A 19371-nucleotide genomic window follows, 5' to 3' on the forward strand; every position below is an offset into this window, starting at 1 on the left:
ACCGACTTCAATGTTTTAATATTTAATTTAAATAATAACTTCATAGAACCTCAAATGTAGTAAAACAAAACGAATGCACGACTAATGCAACGAACTCATTAGCAAAATAGTACCAAAGCTTAATTATGCAGAAGAGACAAAGAAAGAAAAAGAAAGAATGAGTAACTTTAGAATAAAGTAGTAGGTACTTATACCCACATAATACAGATAATTCTACCTGCAGAAGAACCACATTAAAAATACGAAGTACAAAGAATAATGGCAAAGAGATATGGCCATCTCTGTCTGGCTCGCGAAGCGATGTACGACAAGATGGCGCCCGTACCGACCGCAGGTTGTGATTCGTGAAATATCCAGCTGTGCATTCGATCATCCTTTCTCCTTCGTGAAGGTATACGATTGCGGTTTACGATCTTCAGCTACTGCTTCTGAATCATCAACCCGTTTTAGACTTCTGGAAGTGGGTAAGTTCTACTTAGGTATAATAATTAATATTTTTTTATTATAGCTTGTTGCGGAAGCAGAAACAGAAGTTTCATTCTATAATAATGTAGAATGTACCTTCTCTGGTATATGTAGGTGGTTCTATAAATTACTATGCTTCGTTTAAAGATTTTATGTTATTTAGATTTTCTGGGGATGATATGGAGATTTTTGATCTTTCATAGTTTGTTTTTGTTTTTATTGAGAGGATTAGGCTGTCAGTTGCTTAGACCTGATACCTACAGGAATCTATTGGCCTTTAAAGTTAGTTTATTAGATTATTTCGAGATATTTTTGATAGATAATTCCCAGTAAATATAGTCTATATTTACTTGGGCATTATAAACTCGAATATTATAGTCAAATCAGCATTTAAAAATTCGCCATTTCATTTTAGTGTTCGATAATATTCTAACCATTGTAAGGTAGAAGGTAGAGTAGACAGAGATAGGTATGTCAGATCATGCCAAGCCAGACTGCCGAGCACTACCGCTGTTTATACAATAGAGTAGAGAGAATTTATTTGCCAGAACTGGTAGAGCGGCAACGTCGCATTAAGAGTTTCGTTCAACCCGGTAGACCGGCACTGTTGCCGTACTGCACTCTCGTGATCGCGTTCGCCACTGCTCACTGGAATGATAACATTCAATTCAATATTGAAAGTTGAAGTCAGTTAGCAGTCGTAGAACATTTAGTAGTACTTGATATCATTGACCATTTAATAATAGTTTCTTCAAGTAAAACATATTACCTGTTTAGTATGGCAGTACTCTCTAATGCACATGATAACTTATCACGATTGGCAAATTAGCATAAATAGAAAATATAAATTTTAGAATGCTCTTTCTTTTTCCGACGTTGCCAGTCTTAACATGTCAATCAATGACTTCATACCGTGTCGTCATTATAACTCATTTCTTGATTATTCTGTTCAATCTCACATAATCATAATATTCTACTCTATAAAAGCTATCAGATTTTTGTTATGTTTTTCCTAAGTCTGTTACTTTAACAACAAACTATATTAATACAAAAAGCATTCCTTATCTTAGATTAGTTTGACTACCACATACATTATGAACGTCATCTATCAGGAATCATACGATCGTCCCTTTCGCTCTCATTTATTTCTCAATTGCTGTAGTATTCCTGTTTCATTCATATTCGTCTTTTAATTCTCCCACACCCTAAATATCTACGCAGTATGATCCTTCTGGACTCCTCGATTCCAAATATGACAATGGTAATCATTCGTTATGATTTCAATTTATGTGAGTGATCCGTAGAATAAAAATATTCGAATAACATATCAGTACAAATTAGGTGATTAATTTTGAATTTATGCCGTGAACAACACTAAATCTTTATTTTTTATGAACTTTATAAATAGCCTACCTGTTCAGTTTCTATCAATTTAAGTGTGTATTCAGAATGAAAATCAATTTCTAAAACTGCACCGTTTGGCTTTCTACTAAAGTTTGGTAATCAGATTTTTGTTTATTCAAAACAAAACTGTACGTGTTATTATTAATTCTAAAGACGACATATGCTATTTCTACCTTGTCATACACAATCTGGTACAACTCTATCACTCGTTGCGATGTTATTATTACTTGCATTACCATGTATGCTCACATAGCGCGAAGGATCGTTCTATAATAATTTACGGGACACGCCCGCGCAATGTACTCGAACCTAAATTTTTTGATCGCTGTTACGTAGTGTTGACGTTAAGGGCAATCGGTTTTAGATGAATTATTAATTAATTTACATTTACTTTTTTCTTGCTTCTTTTCTTTTTATTTAATGCACTGTCGTTTTATTTAAATTGGTTAACATAAGACAAGGCAAACATAGTTTGAATTCTAATTGTACTCTATTAGTTTTACATATTTGAATATTACATCAGTACATCTGTTGCGTTATATAGTTATTTCAGTATCTTATCATGACAATTCATTATCGTCCCACTGTTGGGCACATTGAAGTAGTATTATCTTTGTACGTAGGAAGAGAACGCTTTTTATACAGGTATTGTTTTACTTACGGTGTCTTCTTTTCATGGTCCTAAATAATAAACTGTATACTGTTCTTTTGGTTTAAAACCAAGTAATTGAATCATCTGTATTGTTTTTAAATCAAAATCTATAATAAAATTAGCACCTCTACAACAAAATGTCTCTATATCATTACTTGTCTATTAATCAGTTGTTACAGAAGAACTTCTTCTGTCACAATTTTAAGTATTTTTCCTAGAGCTGCCCTATCTATTTTTATGATGACGTAATTCGACATATATAGTGGATTCGGCTGTACTCGGCTAAACTCGACTTGGATTCGGCATCGAGTCAAACGACCTGACTCGACGCGAGCGTTTATAAAAACGGAGCGGCAACATCGCATGGCCAGCCAGAGTCCTCAATAAGACCACGGTACTAAATTGGGTATTTTTACGTTTTACACCCGTTTCCACTCTTGAAGTCTCTCTCTAGTAAGGATAAGAACCTTTCTAATGATCTGCCACATTCTTCTGAAGAATCAAACTGGATAATAAACTAAATTGTATAGAAACATGATTTGTCAATGCCATATTGACGATGTACTTATTTGAGAGGACAAACTCTGTTTTTGATAAAACTATTTAGAGAACTAGATGGTTAAAACCTAGGATTAATGAAAACACACAATACTTGTCTATTTTGTCCGTTTTCTTTACTGAACCTGTCTATCAGCCTATATTATATATACAATAGTCTTTAGTTTTATAGATAGAAGTTTAGAACATAACAACAGTAGACTATAGACTAAAATTTTTAAGACTACATAGTTTGTGCGACCGCTAAGAACAAATGATCAAATTTGGATTATGCTGACATTAACAGAAGTAGAACGCAAGAGAACGAGAATCATATCTATGTGACCTCGCTTGATATAGATATATACATATATACATCGCCTACGTACTCATGGCCTACAGAGTAACGAACGTGTAGAAGGTTAACGATCTCCATTTCTGCGACCGATAGCCGCACCTTTTCGTACACTAGCGTTTATCGATTGCGCTGTCTCGCTTGCCCCGACATTATTATATTTAACAGGCCACTACGTAGCTTCTGTCCATTGCTTACTCTGTATATTATACTTCGTGTACTCATCACGAAGTATGTCGTAGTCGCCATGTTGCGTCCGCCATTTTCTTCTCTCTCTTTCTGCTTGTCGCCAGTGCTGTTAGAACCGCGTAACAGAGTACTCGTATCGTACAATTAAAAATCTTCTCGGTTATTCTTCTTCTTCTGGAATCTCTTGCTCAATCATATTCGGTAGGTACCTACTTACAATTTATTATGGAATGTTGTAATAAATTAAAATATTTGATTTATTATTTATTATTACATTGAAATATTTGGTTATTGTATGTGCAGATCTTTTTGTTTTATTACTGACAGTGAATAGTTTTATATTATACTTTCAAATTTTTATATTCTGTTGATTTTTTATGTCTACCGACAATTTTAATTTTTGGCAAGTATTAACTTTATTATTCTTGAATTTTCAAGTACGCTGTAGGTATGTATGTTGTCTTTCTTATGACCTTTTGTATAAACTAATATGGTCTTTATTTCGCCGGCTACAGTGTTCAGTTCTGTATGACTACAAAAAATGTTTGTGTCAATAAGAATTTGAAAAAGATCATAGATTGTAAACCTTTGGTTTTAAACATTTATTATTATATAAGTATTATTTAAATTGTACATAATTTCTGAATTTTCTTGGTCAATTACCTCCATTAGGTAATTAAAAATATATATACTTTTGATGTCTGTGTTGATCGAAAAAAAAATTGAATTAAATTTCTAAGAGACGGATACGGAAACAATTTTTAATAAAAAAAAAATAAAGGTTTCACTTTTCAATTTTAAATATTTGTTAAATTATTTTAGGTCAGTAGTTAGTAACTTCTTTCTAGTCTTTTTTTATTGACCTACTTGTAGGAGTATCTAACCAATAAAAGTCACGATGACCTGTAACCTACGTAGGTAAACAATAGTAAGACAAAATATCTAAAAATAAGCATTCTGAATAATTGTTGCAAAACTAAAAATAATTCCCAGTCTTCTTTGAGCGAAGTAATGAGTTAGAACGTTTTCTGGTTTTCGTTCGATAACCCTCTGCTCCGTTCCACCTTCACCTCATTCGTTTTACATCGGCTGCATTCCCGACCTATTTCCATCTCACTCTTACTCGCGTAGCTAGCATGGCTTTCGAGCGTGATAGTGAGTATCAGGAGTTTCTACTTTGACTTGGCGATCACCGTGCAGCTCAACACCAAGTGAGTGGGAAATTTAATTCCGGTATTTCGCGCAACAGACCGTCCGCCATTTTGAATTGGCGTTCTATGTTAGCATACATACTGTCATGAGCAAATATCAAATCTGGTTTACCTCTTTATAATCATGTTTACATAATTTTGTAATTATTTTGTATTGAATTTTCCTTTTTTACTGTAATAATGATACCAAATTAGATCTTTCCGCATATACAAATATCAAAAGATCTACTTGAAAAGATTTTCTAGTGCTATAGTATTTTCTAGATAGAGACCTAGAGATGTAGGTTACTGTGGCTCTAGTTATTTATTAGCTAGATTTATTTGTTTCGAGAATTCGGTAAAGACCTCACCTGGTTGATAAATCTTCAAAGCTTTTACATCTTCTTTAAATGTTTTAACTCTTTTTCATTTAAGTACATTATTATAGAAACCTACTGTATTGGCATATTTAGTTCTTTTCACCAATCATTTTTATCATCGACAATGTTCACTCTATTTCTTCTCGAGACATTTTAAGTAGTCTATATCTAAAAGTAAATTAATCTATATCTGTATTATCTATTTATTTATATCGGGTTCTTATAACGCCACGGACGAAACGGTATTCTTATCGTCCCGGGGGTGGAGGGAGGTAGGCTATTCTTTATGTTTGATGCGGAAACCATACTCTGACCCGACAATAAAAGGAAGAAAAAAGCTCTATGATAAGGCTTCACAGTTAAAGTTAAAATGATCAGTAGTTTCAATCATTCGGTTAGGCAAATGTCTAAATCTTTTCCAATTATATTACTGATCTCGAAAACTCTGTTCAAACTGTCCGTGTTGGTAATCTCAAACTCTGATCACACTATATTTCAAGATAAAATAGACTTAAGAGCAAACCTGTTTCCAACAACATTTAACTTTTTCATTATTAACGGATAAAATTCTTATATACATTTGTTTATTTCCAGTGTCAAAATTATTAATAACTTTTGACTCGCTTTCTATTCGACCATCTTCTTCAAACCAATCCATTTGAATTAAAACTATATGATACCAAGTTACAGTGCTCTTCTTGTAATAATAAATATCAATCACTGAGTGCCCGAGGTATAGTGGATTTACTATTAATGAATATACAGACGTTCTAGTTAAAAGCGCCATATTATCGATGATATGATGTAAATAAAATTAATTTTCATAACGTTTTTGCTCTAATTGAGTTTTTTTTCGATCTATTGAACGCAGCTGGCCTTTACAGCTTGAAAGAACGATAGGGGGCCAGTATAGATGACACTCCAAACCCGCGGCAGTTATGTATTATGGAGCGGCTGAAGGCCAACTCCTGCCGATGACCCACTTTTTCGTTGGAAAGACGAATAAGATTCTTCAAGACACTTTGTATACAATTTTTTTGTATCTTATTTCTCTCATATTATCTTATTTCCTTTAATATTGCCACTTTTATATTCAATCATTAAGTCTGCTTATTTGTGTTAGAGTTTATATAAGTACTACTGTTCCTTGACATTGAATATTTTTTCTAATTTAATTATAAATACACATTCAACTGATATGTTCTTTTATTTAGCTAGTTTGTTGATTACGTAACTTTTAGTCTTGTAAAGTTCAATCCATTTTTCATTCATCCTATCTATTTTAACATATAATACATGCTGTTACTGCTGTCTATCTTCATGCCAGGTCTTTAAGGTCTTAAACTTTTACAGAATTCTTTCACATTAATATCGTCATTACCGTAAACAGCATAGTAGTCAGCGTAGCTCTATCTGGTACCTACTCCTTTCATCTGAACCAACGTGACATGCCCTTTCGTTAGTTATAATTTCTTTGAACTCAACTCACACACCTAATATTAGGAATCCGATCTGTCCGCTTTAGTCCGCAGATTCTGCGCAATGCTAGCTTTATCTCCTTTATTCCTTTTCAGCCAACCTTCGTTAAACGCTACCTTATAGCGTGGAACAACTATGAATCCTTTTTGCAGTGCATTTAGCGCCAGTTCATTCTATTCCTCACATTCATTCATCTGTCTATTTCAAATGTCATTTTTATTTTTAGTAATTTTCAAAACTCAAAAAGAGTTACAATAAAAACATCCATACGAGATATCTAATTAAAATCCATGCCTTTATTTCTATTTCAAACCGTAAACCGATTATGCGTTGTGAAAACTTATTCAGTTTCCGTAAGTATTATCATAGATATACACAAGGAATATAGGTACTCTAAAATCGTATCTATCAAGAGGGAGTTAACCTTCCGCCTCTCCATAAATCCTTGTTCGTGAATCCGGTCACCTGCTGTTAACAGCATTAGAATAGTGCCAATATAAAAGAAATAACTTTAAAGTAATAATAACTTTGCTTACCAAAAAGTATTAAATTGATATAGGCAATGCACGGTAACGGTAATAAATATTTTCAGAAACTCATGAACTCTTGAAAATCTTGATTGTATCAACTGTAAGATTCTCTGGAGAAAGTTGTCACTAGATAATAGTTATATTATTTTTCTTTCCTTTATTTGCAAATTAGCAATTTAAAATTAGAAGAGTACCAATAATAAATTTTATTCTATGGTTAACTAAAAAGATGGCCACATATTATTTATTCCTTGTTATTTTAGTTGAAAATTGTATAGTATCACAACGAAAATCTTTTTGTGTAATTAAATGGATTTGCGTAGTAAACTTAAATGTACTTACTTATTTTTTGTTGGCTTTAATATGTCAATACTCATAAATTATGAATATTTAAGTAAGTGTTCTAAGTAAGTTAAGTTTTCGTAGTCCATTCAGAGTCCATTCCACATAAACTCTATATTAATATGCATTGGTGCGGGAGTGGTGATAAAGTATTCTGTCTCCACAGCTCTCTCTTCTCTGTCTTATTTATATAGATACCACTTTACTTTTAGATCTAGCATACTGCAATGTCGAATGCTTTTAATCTTTTGATGTTTCATGTAGCGTTCACTAGATGTCACTACCTGATGTTGACATTGACATTATAGTATAGTCCCAAGCCTATCCTATCAAAAATCACCATATTTAGTGACATAGACAAACCTATTTGTGTTGTGACTGTCATAAATATGAAATATTGTCAAAATAATTAATAATTCTCTTTTGTATGTATTGAATATTTCAATGAAATAAAAAATAATTTTCTCGCATTACATTTAAAAATCTTTGATATTGTGCGGTTTGTTCCAATTGTTTTTTTGTGATATAGTTAGCAGTAATATTTTGTATTGTCCATAACCTATTTCTATTTCAAATTTTCGAAAATTACGTTAACATTGCTTTTTTTTATTACATATTAAAACAAAATGTTCATTACTGTTTCGTATTGAGGTACGTTATTTTTAAAATTGTGCAAGTACACGGGTAATATAATAGTGTTAAAATTAAGACAAAATATTAATTAACAGTGCATAATGTAGCGAAATTGAGTTTGACAGATTGTCAAATTTACTGTTTTTGCAACTTATATCTGCCGGTTTCGAGACCTAATTTACATGTACATAATATAATAAGATTTACCTGCTTAGTAATATGTTCTTTACAGTAGCACTAAATTTCTAAATTGGTTCATTTCAAACTTGATAACGTAATAGGGTCTAGACTTGTGTAGTTCATTAACGATCGTTCGTTAGAGCATAGACGAACTATAGCAACAAGTTCCGAAGTACTTTCGCTCTTCAGTGCGATTCATGACTGCATTATAATAAAAAAAAATTAGAGCTCATAATTAGGAGTAAACACTAGAGGACTATAGGTTGGCCTGTACTACCTTTCTCTGAAATGAGTTCGAAATACGTAAACTAAAAGAATGAACTAACACACAATAGAGCATACTTGACTGCTCTTCATCACAAACTGGATTAGATGTCTGGATTGGTTTTATTTGTGACACATGTATGTTTAAAGGGTCAATCTCCAATGCACATCAACACACACTTAGACTACTTATGTAGATGAAGCGAATCCAAATATGTTGATTTCTTTTCATTTCACTTCAAAATTAGTATATTGGCATTCCAAATGTGTTCTTTTATAGTAAAAGAACAAAGTACCTAATATGTTTTATAAGTATAAAAACATTATAAATAGCTTGCAAGGATTTTGAATGTATTACTGTTTAATGACAATGGAATATAATAAGCAAATATATTGTCACACTGGGGTAATCAGAGGCAATGTCAACTTGATGTTGTGAATAAACAATTGACAGTGCCCACATGTCTATTTTTAATCTCAGAATCCTACTCCTATCACATTTCTGGTTTGGCAACTGATTTCCACTGACAGCATACAATTAAGAGTATATATATATGTATTTTATGTGAATATTTTAAAATTGTTAATGATATACTGTAGTAGTCATGCTCACTAAAATAGCCAAACTTGTGGCGTGTGTGTGGTGGGCCGGGTTATTGGGCTCCCTAAAATATGGTCGAGCGCAGTGATGGCTGGCTCATCCGTCAATCTGTCTGGTCTGCTCTAATCACTATGAATGATTTCCTCTTATTAATTGTTTAACCAGTTGGTTATATATTTTTTCTATTTGAGTATTTAATTGAATTAGTGCTAATTGGTGACTTGTATTCACACACTTAAACTTAAAAATGTAAAGTAATAATAAAATTATTTGAAAGAGCAACACGCAACTTTCTTACTCATTCTTTTTGTGATTAGACAGCTTTCCGAATGAGCGGTAGATTAAAAAAAATGTAATGACTATTCAAAAGTGCTTTAATGTAAGTTTATTTCTTTAAATGATTTTCATCCATTCCATTCCATTCTACTGTACAACTGCATTTCCAGTTTGTGATTCTTTTTGAGGTTTACTCAATAGCATAGATTATAGTATTTAATTTTTTACATATGTGGGATTTCTCAGAATGTATTGTCACTGTCTACAAATACAATACAGCAGCTACCAACCAACATGATGATATAATGAATATTATTTTGTTTTCTTTTCAGATGTACTACCTCTTCTGATGTCACAAGGGACATGATTTACAATGCAATTAATATTAGATCTTGAACCCACTACAGACATTAAGAGAAACATGTCAAATCTAGATCAAGAATCTCTGATTGAAAAACTTGACAATGTTATACAGGATCTTAAAGATGGTTTTTGTAACAATGGTAACAAAGAAAATATACAGACACAGGGCAATGTGATAGTTGATGATGATAAATCTAATGGTAACAACATTGTTTTAACACAATCACCATTAAGCAATGATAGCACAGATACAAAAGATGTATCACAAATTGCTGAGGAAAAATCTAGTATTATGGATGACAAATTAGAAAATGAAGAAGAATCGAAATCTGTTATTACAAAGGAAAATAATGATTCCAACAGTGAAAGTAATGAAATACTTCTCGAAAAGGAAACCAAAATACATGCAAATGAGAAAGAAAATTTAGTTATTAATGAGACATTAGAAGATAAACCAGTAGAGCATGTAAATAAAGAACAAGTGGTAAATAATTCCGAAAATTATGAATCCACAAACATTGAACTGGATGATGCAAATGTAATTGAAAGATGCCCTGCAGAAGACAATGTACCTATTGTTGATGAGCAATTAAATAATTCACAAAATGAGCAAATAACGAAAAATGATAGTAATGATGAATTATCTCCGGAAGATAAAGTAAATAAAATTGTATCTGATGACGAAAAATTACCTGAAGTAGAAGATGTAGATGTAACTATTGATAAGGAAATGGCAGTTATTTTAAAAGAACATGAAACAAATAAGGAAATACCATCAGATGACTATGAAGTAAGTAAAATAGCATCAGATAGTTCTAAAATAATGGAAGGAAATACTGTAGAAGCCAATCCATCATCTATCGAAAAATTAGAGGACACAGTAACAAATCAAATAGATAACGAAAAAAACAATAAAATACTTTCAAAAAGTAAAGATAATCTAATTGTGTTGGACGATAAAAAAAATATTGAACAAAAATGGCTAGGAGAGAACAGAACAAATGTTGATAAAAAAGTGGAGTGCGAGTTAAAAGAGCATATAAACAATAAATCAAGAGATAAAATATCCTTAGACAGTAATAAGGAAAATAAAATTGAATTGGAAGGCGAGAAACAGATTGAAAGAGAGAATACAGAAGGCAGTGAAAGTATAAAAACAGTCACTACTAACTGTGAAAATCCTGAAAAACAAAATGATTCTTATATGGAAATAGATAGTGAAAATGAGAACGATAATAAAATTGCATCTGATGAAAAGAGAAATGAAGAATTTGTAATGGAAATTAACAACGTGCTTAGTACACAAACTTGTGATAAAGATATTGAAGTAATTTGTACAGATAAAAGAAAACAGAGTATGGAAAATGTAGAAATCAAGAATAATAGTATTAAAAAGAAACAATTAAATGATGTGTCAGATACAGAAATTGAGGAATCAAATATAGTCAGTAATTTAGGGCAAGATACATCAAATGTGGATGAAATTGATCTTGTAAAGACTCCTGAGCCAACAATAATTAAAAAACAAAGGGAACCAATGGAGGAAACTAGTACTAGGTCATCAATATTGAAGTTATCGAATACCCTTAATATCCTATCGGATGAAGAGGATGACCCTCCTGAAATAACAGAACAAAATAATATTGGGGGAATTTCTACTGAAAAACAGTGCATTAATATTGATGATGATGATGACATTATGCTAATAGATGAAGATATAAATAGTAAAGAAATCAAAAATGAAACAATAAAACCTGCAATAATAATGGCTCAAGTTAAAGTAAACTCTGATTTTCATGACACATTGAATAAATCTGAATTGGAAAAAACATGTTCTTCTGAAACTATAATAACAGGTACATTTTTATATTTAATAAAGTACAATATACATTTTATATGTAATTGGAATGGCAAGCATAGCAATGTCCAATCTTGAAATTTATTAAGGGTTAACGGTAGACCCTAACTGCTAACCAGTATACTACTGGAACAGGAAAAAATTATGAATTAAGGGTAAGCGCATTGTGGCGAATTAACCACAACGGTTTTTATGGAGGTTGAATTAATTTGCTACATTGCTAACATAGGCCTAATAGTCACTGATACTAACAATTCCCATTCTCTTTGATGTTATTGGTTATAAATTCAAATTAAAAAATCATTTATATTTATTGTAACACAAATTTTGAGCCACTTATGAACTTAAAATTTTTTTTTATGTTTTTTTCTACGTACCTTTATGTACATAAATGACGATACATAGGTCAAGTAGTCCTGCAGGACTAAGGCCTGTGCCTCTGAACCCTGTAGTTTCACTGGCACATATTACCCCAACCAAAACACAGCTTACAAAGCAAGCTACTAGGTAATGATAGGTGAGACAAAGGTTTGTTACCACGATTTTGTACTAAGTCTACTTAGATCCAATATTAATAATTCTGCTTATATTAATTTCAGAACATGAACCTATTGAGAATTTGGAAGAGAAAAAAACTGAAGACATTAGTCAACAACAAGGTTCTGAAAAAACTAGCAATATTACTGAAGTTGTAGATAACCCCGACGAAGATAAACCCCTAGTTCCAGATAATTTTCTAAAGTCATATAAAAAAAGCTTAAGTGATATGACAAGAGAGGACTTAGAAGAATTTTGTGTATTAAAAATTGTTGAAAGCATTGTAGACAGAAGTAACTTAAGTGAAATTAAAGTAAAATTAAAATCATTGGCTCAAAATGTAGAAGAGTATAAAAAAAAGGCTATGATGTTAACAAAACAAAATCGTGATCTTCAATTAGTATTAAAATCTGTTCAAGAAGAACAAAAGAAACGAGAGGACACTGTTATAACACCCTTAAAAATAACGCGGTCAGTTGGTATGCAAGTTTTAATGACGGAAAAACCAGGCATTAAAAGAAAACCGCTTCCCTCATCAGCAGCAACTCCTAATAATAGTAACAGCCCTAACACCAGATCAAGCCGACCTCCCGGTTTAAGTCCAAGAACTATAAAACCCATTCCACCTCTACAAATACCTGTCCCAAGACTTGTGCCAGCTTCAAACAGCACTGTCATGAAAACCCCTGTACCTATATCCCAGGGTACATCAAAAGTTCCGGTACCTCCATTGAACGGTATTAAAAATTCTCCACCAGCACAAAAAGCTGAGAAACGGCCACATAACAAAGTACAAATGTCAGTTACTGTAGACTTGACTGATGATGAGCCACCATCTAAAATACCAACTAGAAATTCTCCAGCACCACCAGTACGATTGGTGCCATCTCAAAATCTTATGGCTCCACAAAGACAACAGTTGTCTCAAAACACTCCTAGGAAAGTATATATACCCATTAGTGGTCCACAAGGGAACCTTAGACCAGGCCAGACAATCATGCTAAAGTCAGCGCCAACACAAAGTGAGTATTGTTGTATTAAAAGTAGTTCTATAGTAGTGACCAATAACCTTATTGTATTATCATAAATGCAAAATTCTATTTCAGATCTAAGACCAAGGACTCCAACACCTCAGTTAGCAAGAATGCCACATAACCAAGTTAGGATGTCCAGAGTACAAAGCAAGCATCCAGCTCCTCTCCCTGATGCTATGAAGCAATACCAGCCTCCGCATTGGAAGTCTTTGCCGCCAGCGCCTGATCTCAAATTATCGAAAGTGGAGAATGGAATAGTAATATCATGGAAAATTGAAGGTTATTTAGAAGATAGTTATGAAGACATTGCTAGTTATCAACTATATGCCTATCAAGAAACTTCATCGCCTCCTAGTTCTGCATTATGGAAAAAAATTGGTGATGTCAAAGCACTTCCTTTACCAATGGCGTGTACCTTAACTCAGTTTATGGCAGGTTTCAAATACTATTTTGCTGTAAGGGCTGTTGACATTAGATCTCGTCTAGGTCCTTTTAGTATACCGGGAAGTATACTTCTCTTGAATAAAATGTAAGACTGATGTTTTTTTATTATAATTGACTGGTTAATATGGGTGCCTACAATGTTATACATTGTGGCGTAAATGTAGGATGCAAGTGAGAAATTATAATTTAGTTATTTATTTTATATTGTGTACAGAGCATGATTCTCATAGTTGTATTTTATGACTTAAGTCTTATTTTTAATTATTGCTGTTGTAAAAATTGTTCATTATCCGTGCAAATATGATAATGACATGTTAGATACCTACATAGCAAGAAAATGTAAATAGCTAGCTGAATTAGAAAATTTAAAGTAGGTAATCACATGGATAATTCTATTAGTAAAAAGAAGTTTGTATAATCTTTCGATAGAATCAGACCCGATTGATTACAAGACAAATCAATGTTATTTTAAATATAGACTGATTGGACAAAACGTTATTTTATATTTTTATAACAGTTACAATAATAGTATGCGTTGATACGTATTTTTCTTCAGTTCATATATACTTCAGATTACCAAAAAATAAAATATATCCAGTAACTGTCATTTGGTAAATTTTAAATAAAAAGTGACTATTACATTTATTATTGTTTTTTATTCAGAGAATCCACCATCATTGATTTTATGTGATTCCATTCTACTATATATATATTCAGTGTGGACTTTATGGTATGTGGTTTTTGTTGTTTTTCATTGGAAAACATTATATACCCCCGGCGGACAAGACACAGGAAATAAATTATATCATAAATAGAGAAAGATAAAGTAATTACTAATCGAAGTTTCAAATACGACTGAAAAAATACATTTATTCGATATTATTTCTATCCTCAGAAATATTTAGTTGAAATATTTCTGAGGGTAGAAATAATATCGGTATTGTACTTCTTGAATCAAGTAGTTGAAACAAAGATGAATTAGGCTATTAAATTCGCAGATATCTCAATATTTATATTATTAACAAAAAATCTTGTAAGGGTTTTTTGTTAATAATATAAATATTAACTTTTCTCTAGTCTCTAGTCGCTCTAAAGTCTAGATACAGACGTAATCTATATTTAATCTTGTCACTGAACAAGTAAAAACATATAAACGTACCATATTTTGTACCATAAACGTAATTTAGCGACTAACGAGTGAATAATGTAAATGTAGGTAGCGCCACTGTGTTATGACACAACAGACGTATAGCATATAATAGTATGAAACCATAGTTCTTATAATTTTGTTTTTGTGTCTTAGAGCGATATGTAGACGCGCGTAATTAATTAATTTTAGTAATTACGGTAAATTTTTACAGTTAAAAATAAAAGTGCAAATGAAAAGAACAAGGCTAAAATATACATTTCCAAGTCACAACATAAAAAATAAAAAGTACAAATAATCGTCACTGTCAAGATGTCAAAGTCAGCAGTTTGACATTACAAGTAGTTCACGGGACGAATCTTAATTCCACTCCATTTTCATTCCATACACAAAAACATAACCAGTTTTCTTTAGTTTCGCGTCCTAATATGATCTCCTGTAGTCAGTTGAGACTTTAATTTTGTAATATCAAAAGGAATCAAATATTTAATGGTCTGCTACAGCTTAATTTTTATTAATAATGTTGTATTGTGTTCTCCGATTAATTTTGAAAAGAATCAAATTCTGTAAATTGAGATAACTTGATGTAAATAGTTGACAATACATCGGTTTCGCAAGTAGGTAGAGGTGTTTTATTTGTGTACATTGTGTAAAATATCGACGGGATTTGTTGATTTATGCGGTGTTCTTGGTGTTTTTAGACGAAAATCGTGTTGTTAGTGTTTTAGAGAGATGTGTATTGTGTACTGCTCAATGCTGCAGTGTAAATTGGTGTTGTGTCAGCTATTTGTTTGTCGTTCGAGTCGTGTGAGTGAGCTATGCTGACTCCTCGTCACATCTGCGACGTTGATACTCGGCCGGTATGTATTTAGTATTGCATTAAATTAAGTGGCTTCACTTATCATTACTATATTAATGATTACTGAACAACTAAGTGGAATAGGGAACAAACATACTTTGCATACCTGATTTTGGCACTAAATTAAACATTAATTGGTATTTCTTTATTGATGGCTGATGGTATGGTGATGCAGTTTTTTGTATTATCCTTATATACTGGCACATCACCTCTAAAAGAAGATGATGAAGTCAGGTCAGTTTGAATGGCATATTTATCAGGATTTATTCTCAACGGCTTCCAGGTGGAACCACATGAAGATGAACCTAATAGGGTACACCCTAATATGTTTTTGAATATATTTCTAGCTTGTGACAATTAGTTGATAAATGAATAAATTGGGTCTACCTAATAAATATTTTGATAAAAAAGTTTAATGCTAATTACTTACCTAAACTTTAATATATGTGTAATGTAAAGATGTAGTTTAGTTTTCATATTAAATGTAATAACTTTCATAGCCTAATATGTGCCTGTTAGTATTATATTATTAAATTATCCCTACTTCATATGGAATGAAATGTGTTCACATTAAATCAATCAAAGATAATGTAGAGTTAATAATAATATGTTATTTACTTATAATTTATATTTGTCTATAATATTTCTTCCTTTCCTCATTTTTTACTTCTTTTCTTATCCTTTAACATATATTTTCAGGATCATTCCATTTTTACCTATCTATTAGAATACAGTTATTTATAGCTTTCTTATCTTACTTAATACTAAATATATTTATTATGTTGTACTTTTACACTCCTGACAAATTCCTCTTATTACTGTATTATAATCATAATACCTCACATCATCACCTGCTTCTTCCTTATCCCATTTATTTGGGGTTGGCGTAATATGTATTTCTCTTACATTCCCTGTTTCAACTGTATTATGAATATAGTATATATATTCATGTTAGGAGTACTAAATTTAATTTTTTACATCACTTTTCTCTTGCACCTTCAAGATAGTTCTTAGACATTGACTGGTAAATAATGTATATATTTTTTTTCATGGATGATAATGGAATGGTGCACCCGCCTGCGCTAATGGTGGTGCTGGCGCAGCCTCCCCTGGTGGGGCAAAAGTGGAGGCTGATAAAATGAGCATACCCAGCCAGTTAACCCATCATAACAAGGGGGAAAGGGGATTGTTAGTAATGTGGATTGATAACCCCATTGCTAGCAATGTACAATGTCAGGTTGACCTCCACGAGGTTCCCCCTGGAAACCATCATAACAAATTCCTGGTGAGCTTGTTACGATGGGGTAACTGACCTGACCTCATGCTCATCTTATCATCTTCCACTGGTGCCCCGCCAGCGTAAACCGTTAGCGCAGGTGGGTGCACCATTCCATTGTCATCCAAAAAAAAAAAAACCCATCATAACAAATTCACCAAGAGTTTATTATCATGGTTTCCAGGGGAACCCCTTGGAGGGCAACCTGATATGGTACAAGGCTAGCAATAAGATCATCAGTCCACATTAATAACAATCCCCTTGCCCCATTCTGTATATTATTGTTAATGAGTAAATATTTACACAAAATTCTGTATCTATAGTTTAACAACAAATATGTATGCATATGAAATCACATAATCTCGGTAGGGCAAGTCCCCCACTTGCCCTACTGAGATAATAAGTGCAGTATGTAATCACATATATTATATATTTTTTAATTAGGTATCATTACAACATTTTTTTTAATTGTCATCACTGTCTATGGATATGGTCAACTGTTAGCTGCCAAAATAACAACACTACATCTGCGAGACCAATTACAGGACTTCTCACTATGGGGCTATAGTGTCCAAGTCCAATAATTAGCTCCTCTGCAGAAGAGAGGCTAAGCATAGTTAATATATATATATATATATATATATATATATATATTAATTCTGTAATTATATAGACATTGACTATTCAGTACTCATCTATATTAGATTGATAATAAATGTATAATTACATCAACATATATAATAACTATATACCATTATGTTATAGGTTTATTTTATACATATATATATATATAGATATAAGTATTCCACTGAAGAGCAAGTTAAATTTATTTACTTACTAGATGTGCCCCCGGTTTTACTCACATTAAAGTTCAATAGAAAATATATCCTATGTGTTATTCTATATTAAGTACTGTAAAGTTTCATCAAAATCCGTTCAGTAGTTTTCGTGTGAAGTAACAAACATCCAAATTCCCAAACTTTCGCGTTTATAATATTATCAAGATTTTAAGTTTAATGCACAAATATATAAATATACATATTGCGAATTTAACACCAAAGGGCCTCTAACAATCAACCGCAAGGCAAACTGAGATATTAATAAGTGGCGCATTATAGTTAACAAACTCTGTGGTAACTTTTCGTCAAAACTACACATACACATAAACTATATACAATATACCTAATTCATTAATAACTAGATGTTCCCGAGACTTCCTCCGCGTGGAATTTAACTTCATTTTTCTAAAATAAAAGTAACCTAAGTTACTCATTACATCAGCTACCTGCCAAAAAAGTCCTGTCAAAATCGGTCCAGCCATTTCAGAGATTAGCCGGAACAACCAGACAAAAAATGTTATTTTGTTGTATGTACCGGATTTATATTTACATGCATATAGTAAAAATGGTTATTTCAATATTACAAACCGACACTGCAATTTTATTTCTGTGTATAGATATGTAGATGGGACAACAATATTGTGGTAAATGCATCACTTGACATGGCCACATTGTCTAGATATATTTGAATCCAACATAGCACGATATATTAATAATTAATTTAATATTAAATAAGCCTATAGACAAACGGTATTAATCTATTCATAATTTGACCACACACTTTGACCATAAACAAAAGAGTATATACCAATGCCTGTGTGTGTATTTTATATTAATTTAATACCATATTTTATGTTAGCGGTTAGTACTCATTCTACATTCACACATACACCATTATTTAAGTGTGCTAAATTTCATACTCCACCGTCCGCGCAGTTTTCGTTAACAGGTTCGATACAAAGTTTTTGCTTCACGTAGATATAGCTAGTGATGTAACAAAAAGGATTAACTCATTGACAAGGGTAGAAGAAAGCGGTTTCCGCGGCCGGCTTTCATCACTTTCACTTATGGACCGGCGCTAGCGCCGCCCCAAGCTACTTTCGCCTTACTCCTCAGTACTAGACACATACAATACCACTATTCAGCTTCATAGACCATAGCGTCAAGGATGGTCAAATATATCACACTGTATTATTTTACACAAGATCCATCAATAATAACTTACAACAAAATTTATTATTTCTTTTATCAAAAATCATTTATACAAATGAACTTACATACAAACAAACACACTTTTGAATAGTCATCACATTTTTTTTAATCTACCGCTCATTCGTAAAGCTGTCTCATTACAAGAAGAATGAATAACACTTGCGTGTTGCTTTTTTAAATAATTTTGTTGTTACATTTTTAAGTTGAAGTGTGTGAATACAAACTATCAATTGAATACTCAAATAGAGAAAATATTAAGTATACAACCGACTGGTTGAGAATTATATAAGAGTGAATCAGTTGTTGTGATTAGTAGTAGTGATTT

At 32.1% G+C, this 19371-nt stretch overlaps 2 protein-coding genes across 4 annotated transcripts in view; both read left to right on the forward strand.

The window, feature by feature from the left end:
• Nucleotides 1–376: 376 nt before the first annotated feature.
• On the forward strand, nt 377–14358 carry LOC131841841 (activating transcription factor 7-interacting protein 1). 3 transcript variants are annotated; one of them, XM_059190189.1, is made up of 4 exons: nt 377–464; nt 9810–11696; nt 12298–13257; nt 13342–14358. In XM_059190189.1, the coding sequence occupies exons 2-4, from the start codon at nt 9851–9853 to the stop codon at nt 13800–13802; spliced, it is 3267 nt and encodes a 1088-aa protein (XP_059046172.1). In that variant the 5' UTR covers nt 377–464; nt 9810–9850; the 3' UTR covers nt 13803–14358. The 3 variants fall into 3 exon arrangements, with proteins under 3 accessions (XP_059046172.1, XP_059046171.1, XP_059046173.1); XM_059190188.1 differs by lacking the exon at nt 377–464 and adding an exon at nt 3715–3803; XM_059190190.1 differs by lacking the exon at nt 377–464 and adding an exon at nt 8088–8174.
• Nucleotides 14359–15255: 897 nt separating this feature from the next.
• LOC131841844 (uncharacterized) overlaps nt 15256–19371 on the forward strand; it is a gene marked incomplete at its 3' end in the record, with an annotated part of 87735 nt that continues 83619 nt past the window's right edge. Inside the window, exon 1 of the mRNA XM_059190195.1 lies at nt 15256–15720. The remainder of the gene's footprint in view (nt 15721–19371) is intronic.

This window comes from Achroia grisella, unplaced genomic scaffold, assembly GCF_030625045.1.
Source record: "Achroia grisella isolate CSIRO2021 unplaced genomic scaffold, CSIRO_AGI_Agris_v1 utg1954, whole genome shotgun sequence".
NCBI classification, from domain to species: domain Eukaryota; kingdom Metazoa; phylum Arthropoda; class Insecta; order Lepidoptera; family Pyralidae; genus Achroia; species Achroia grisella.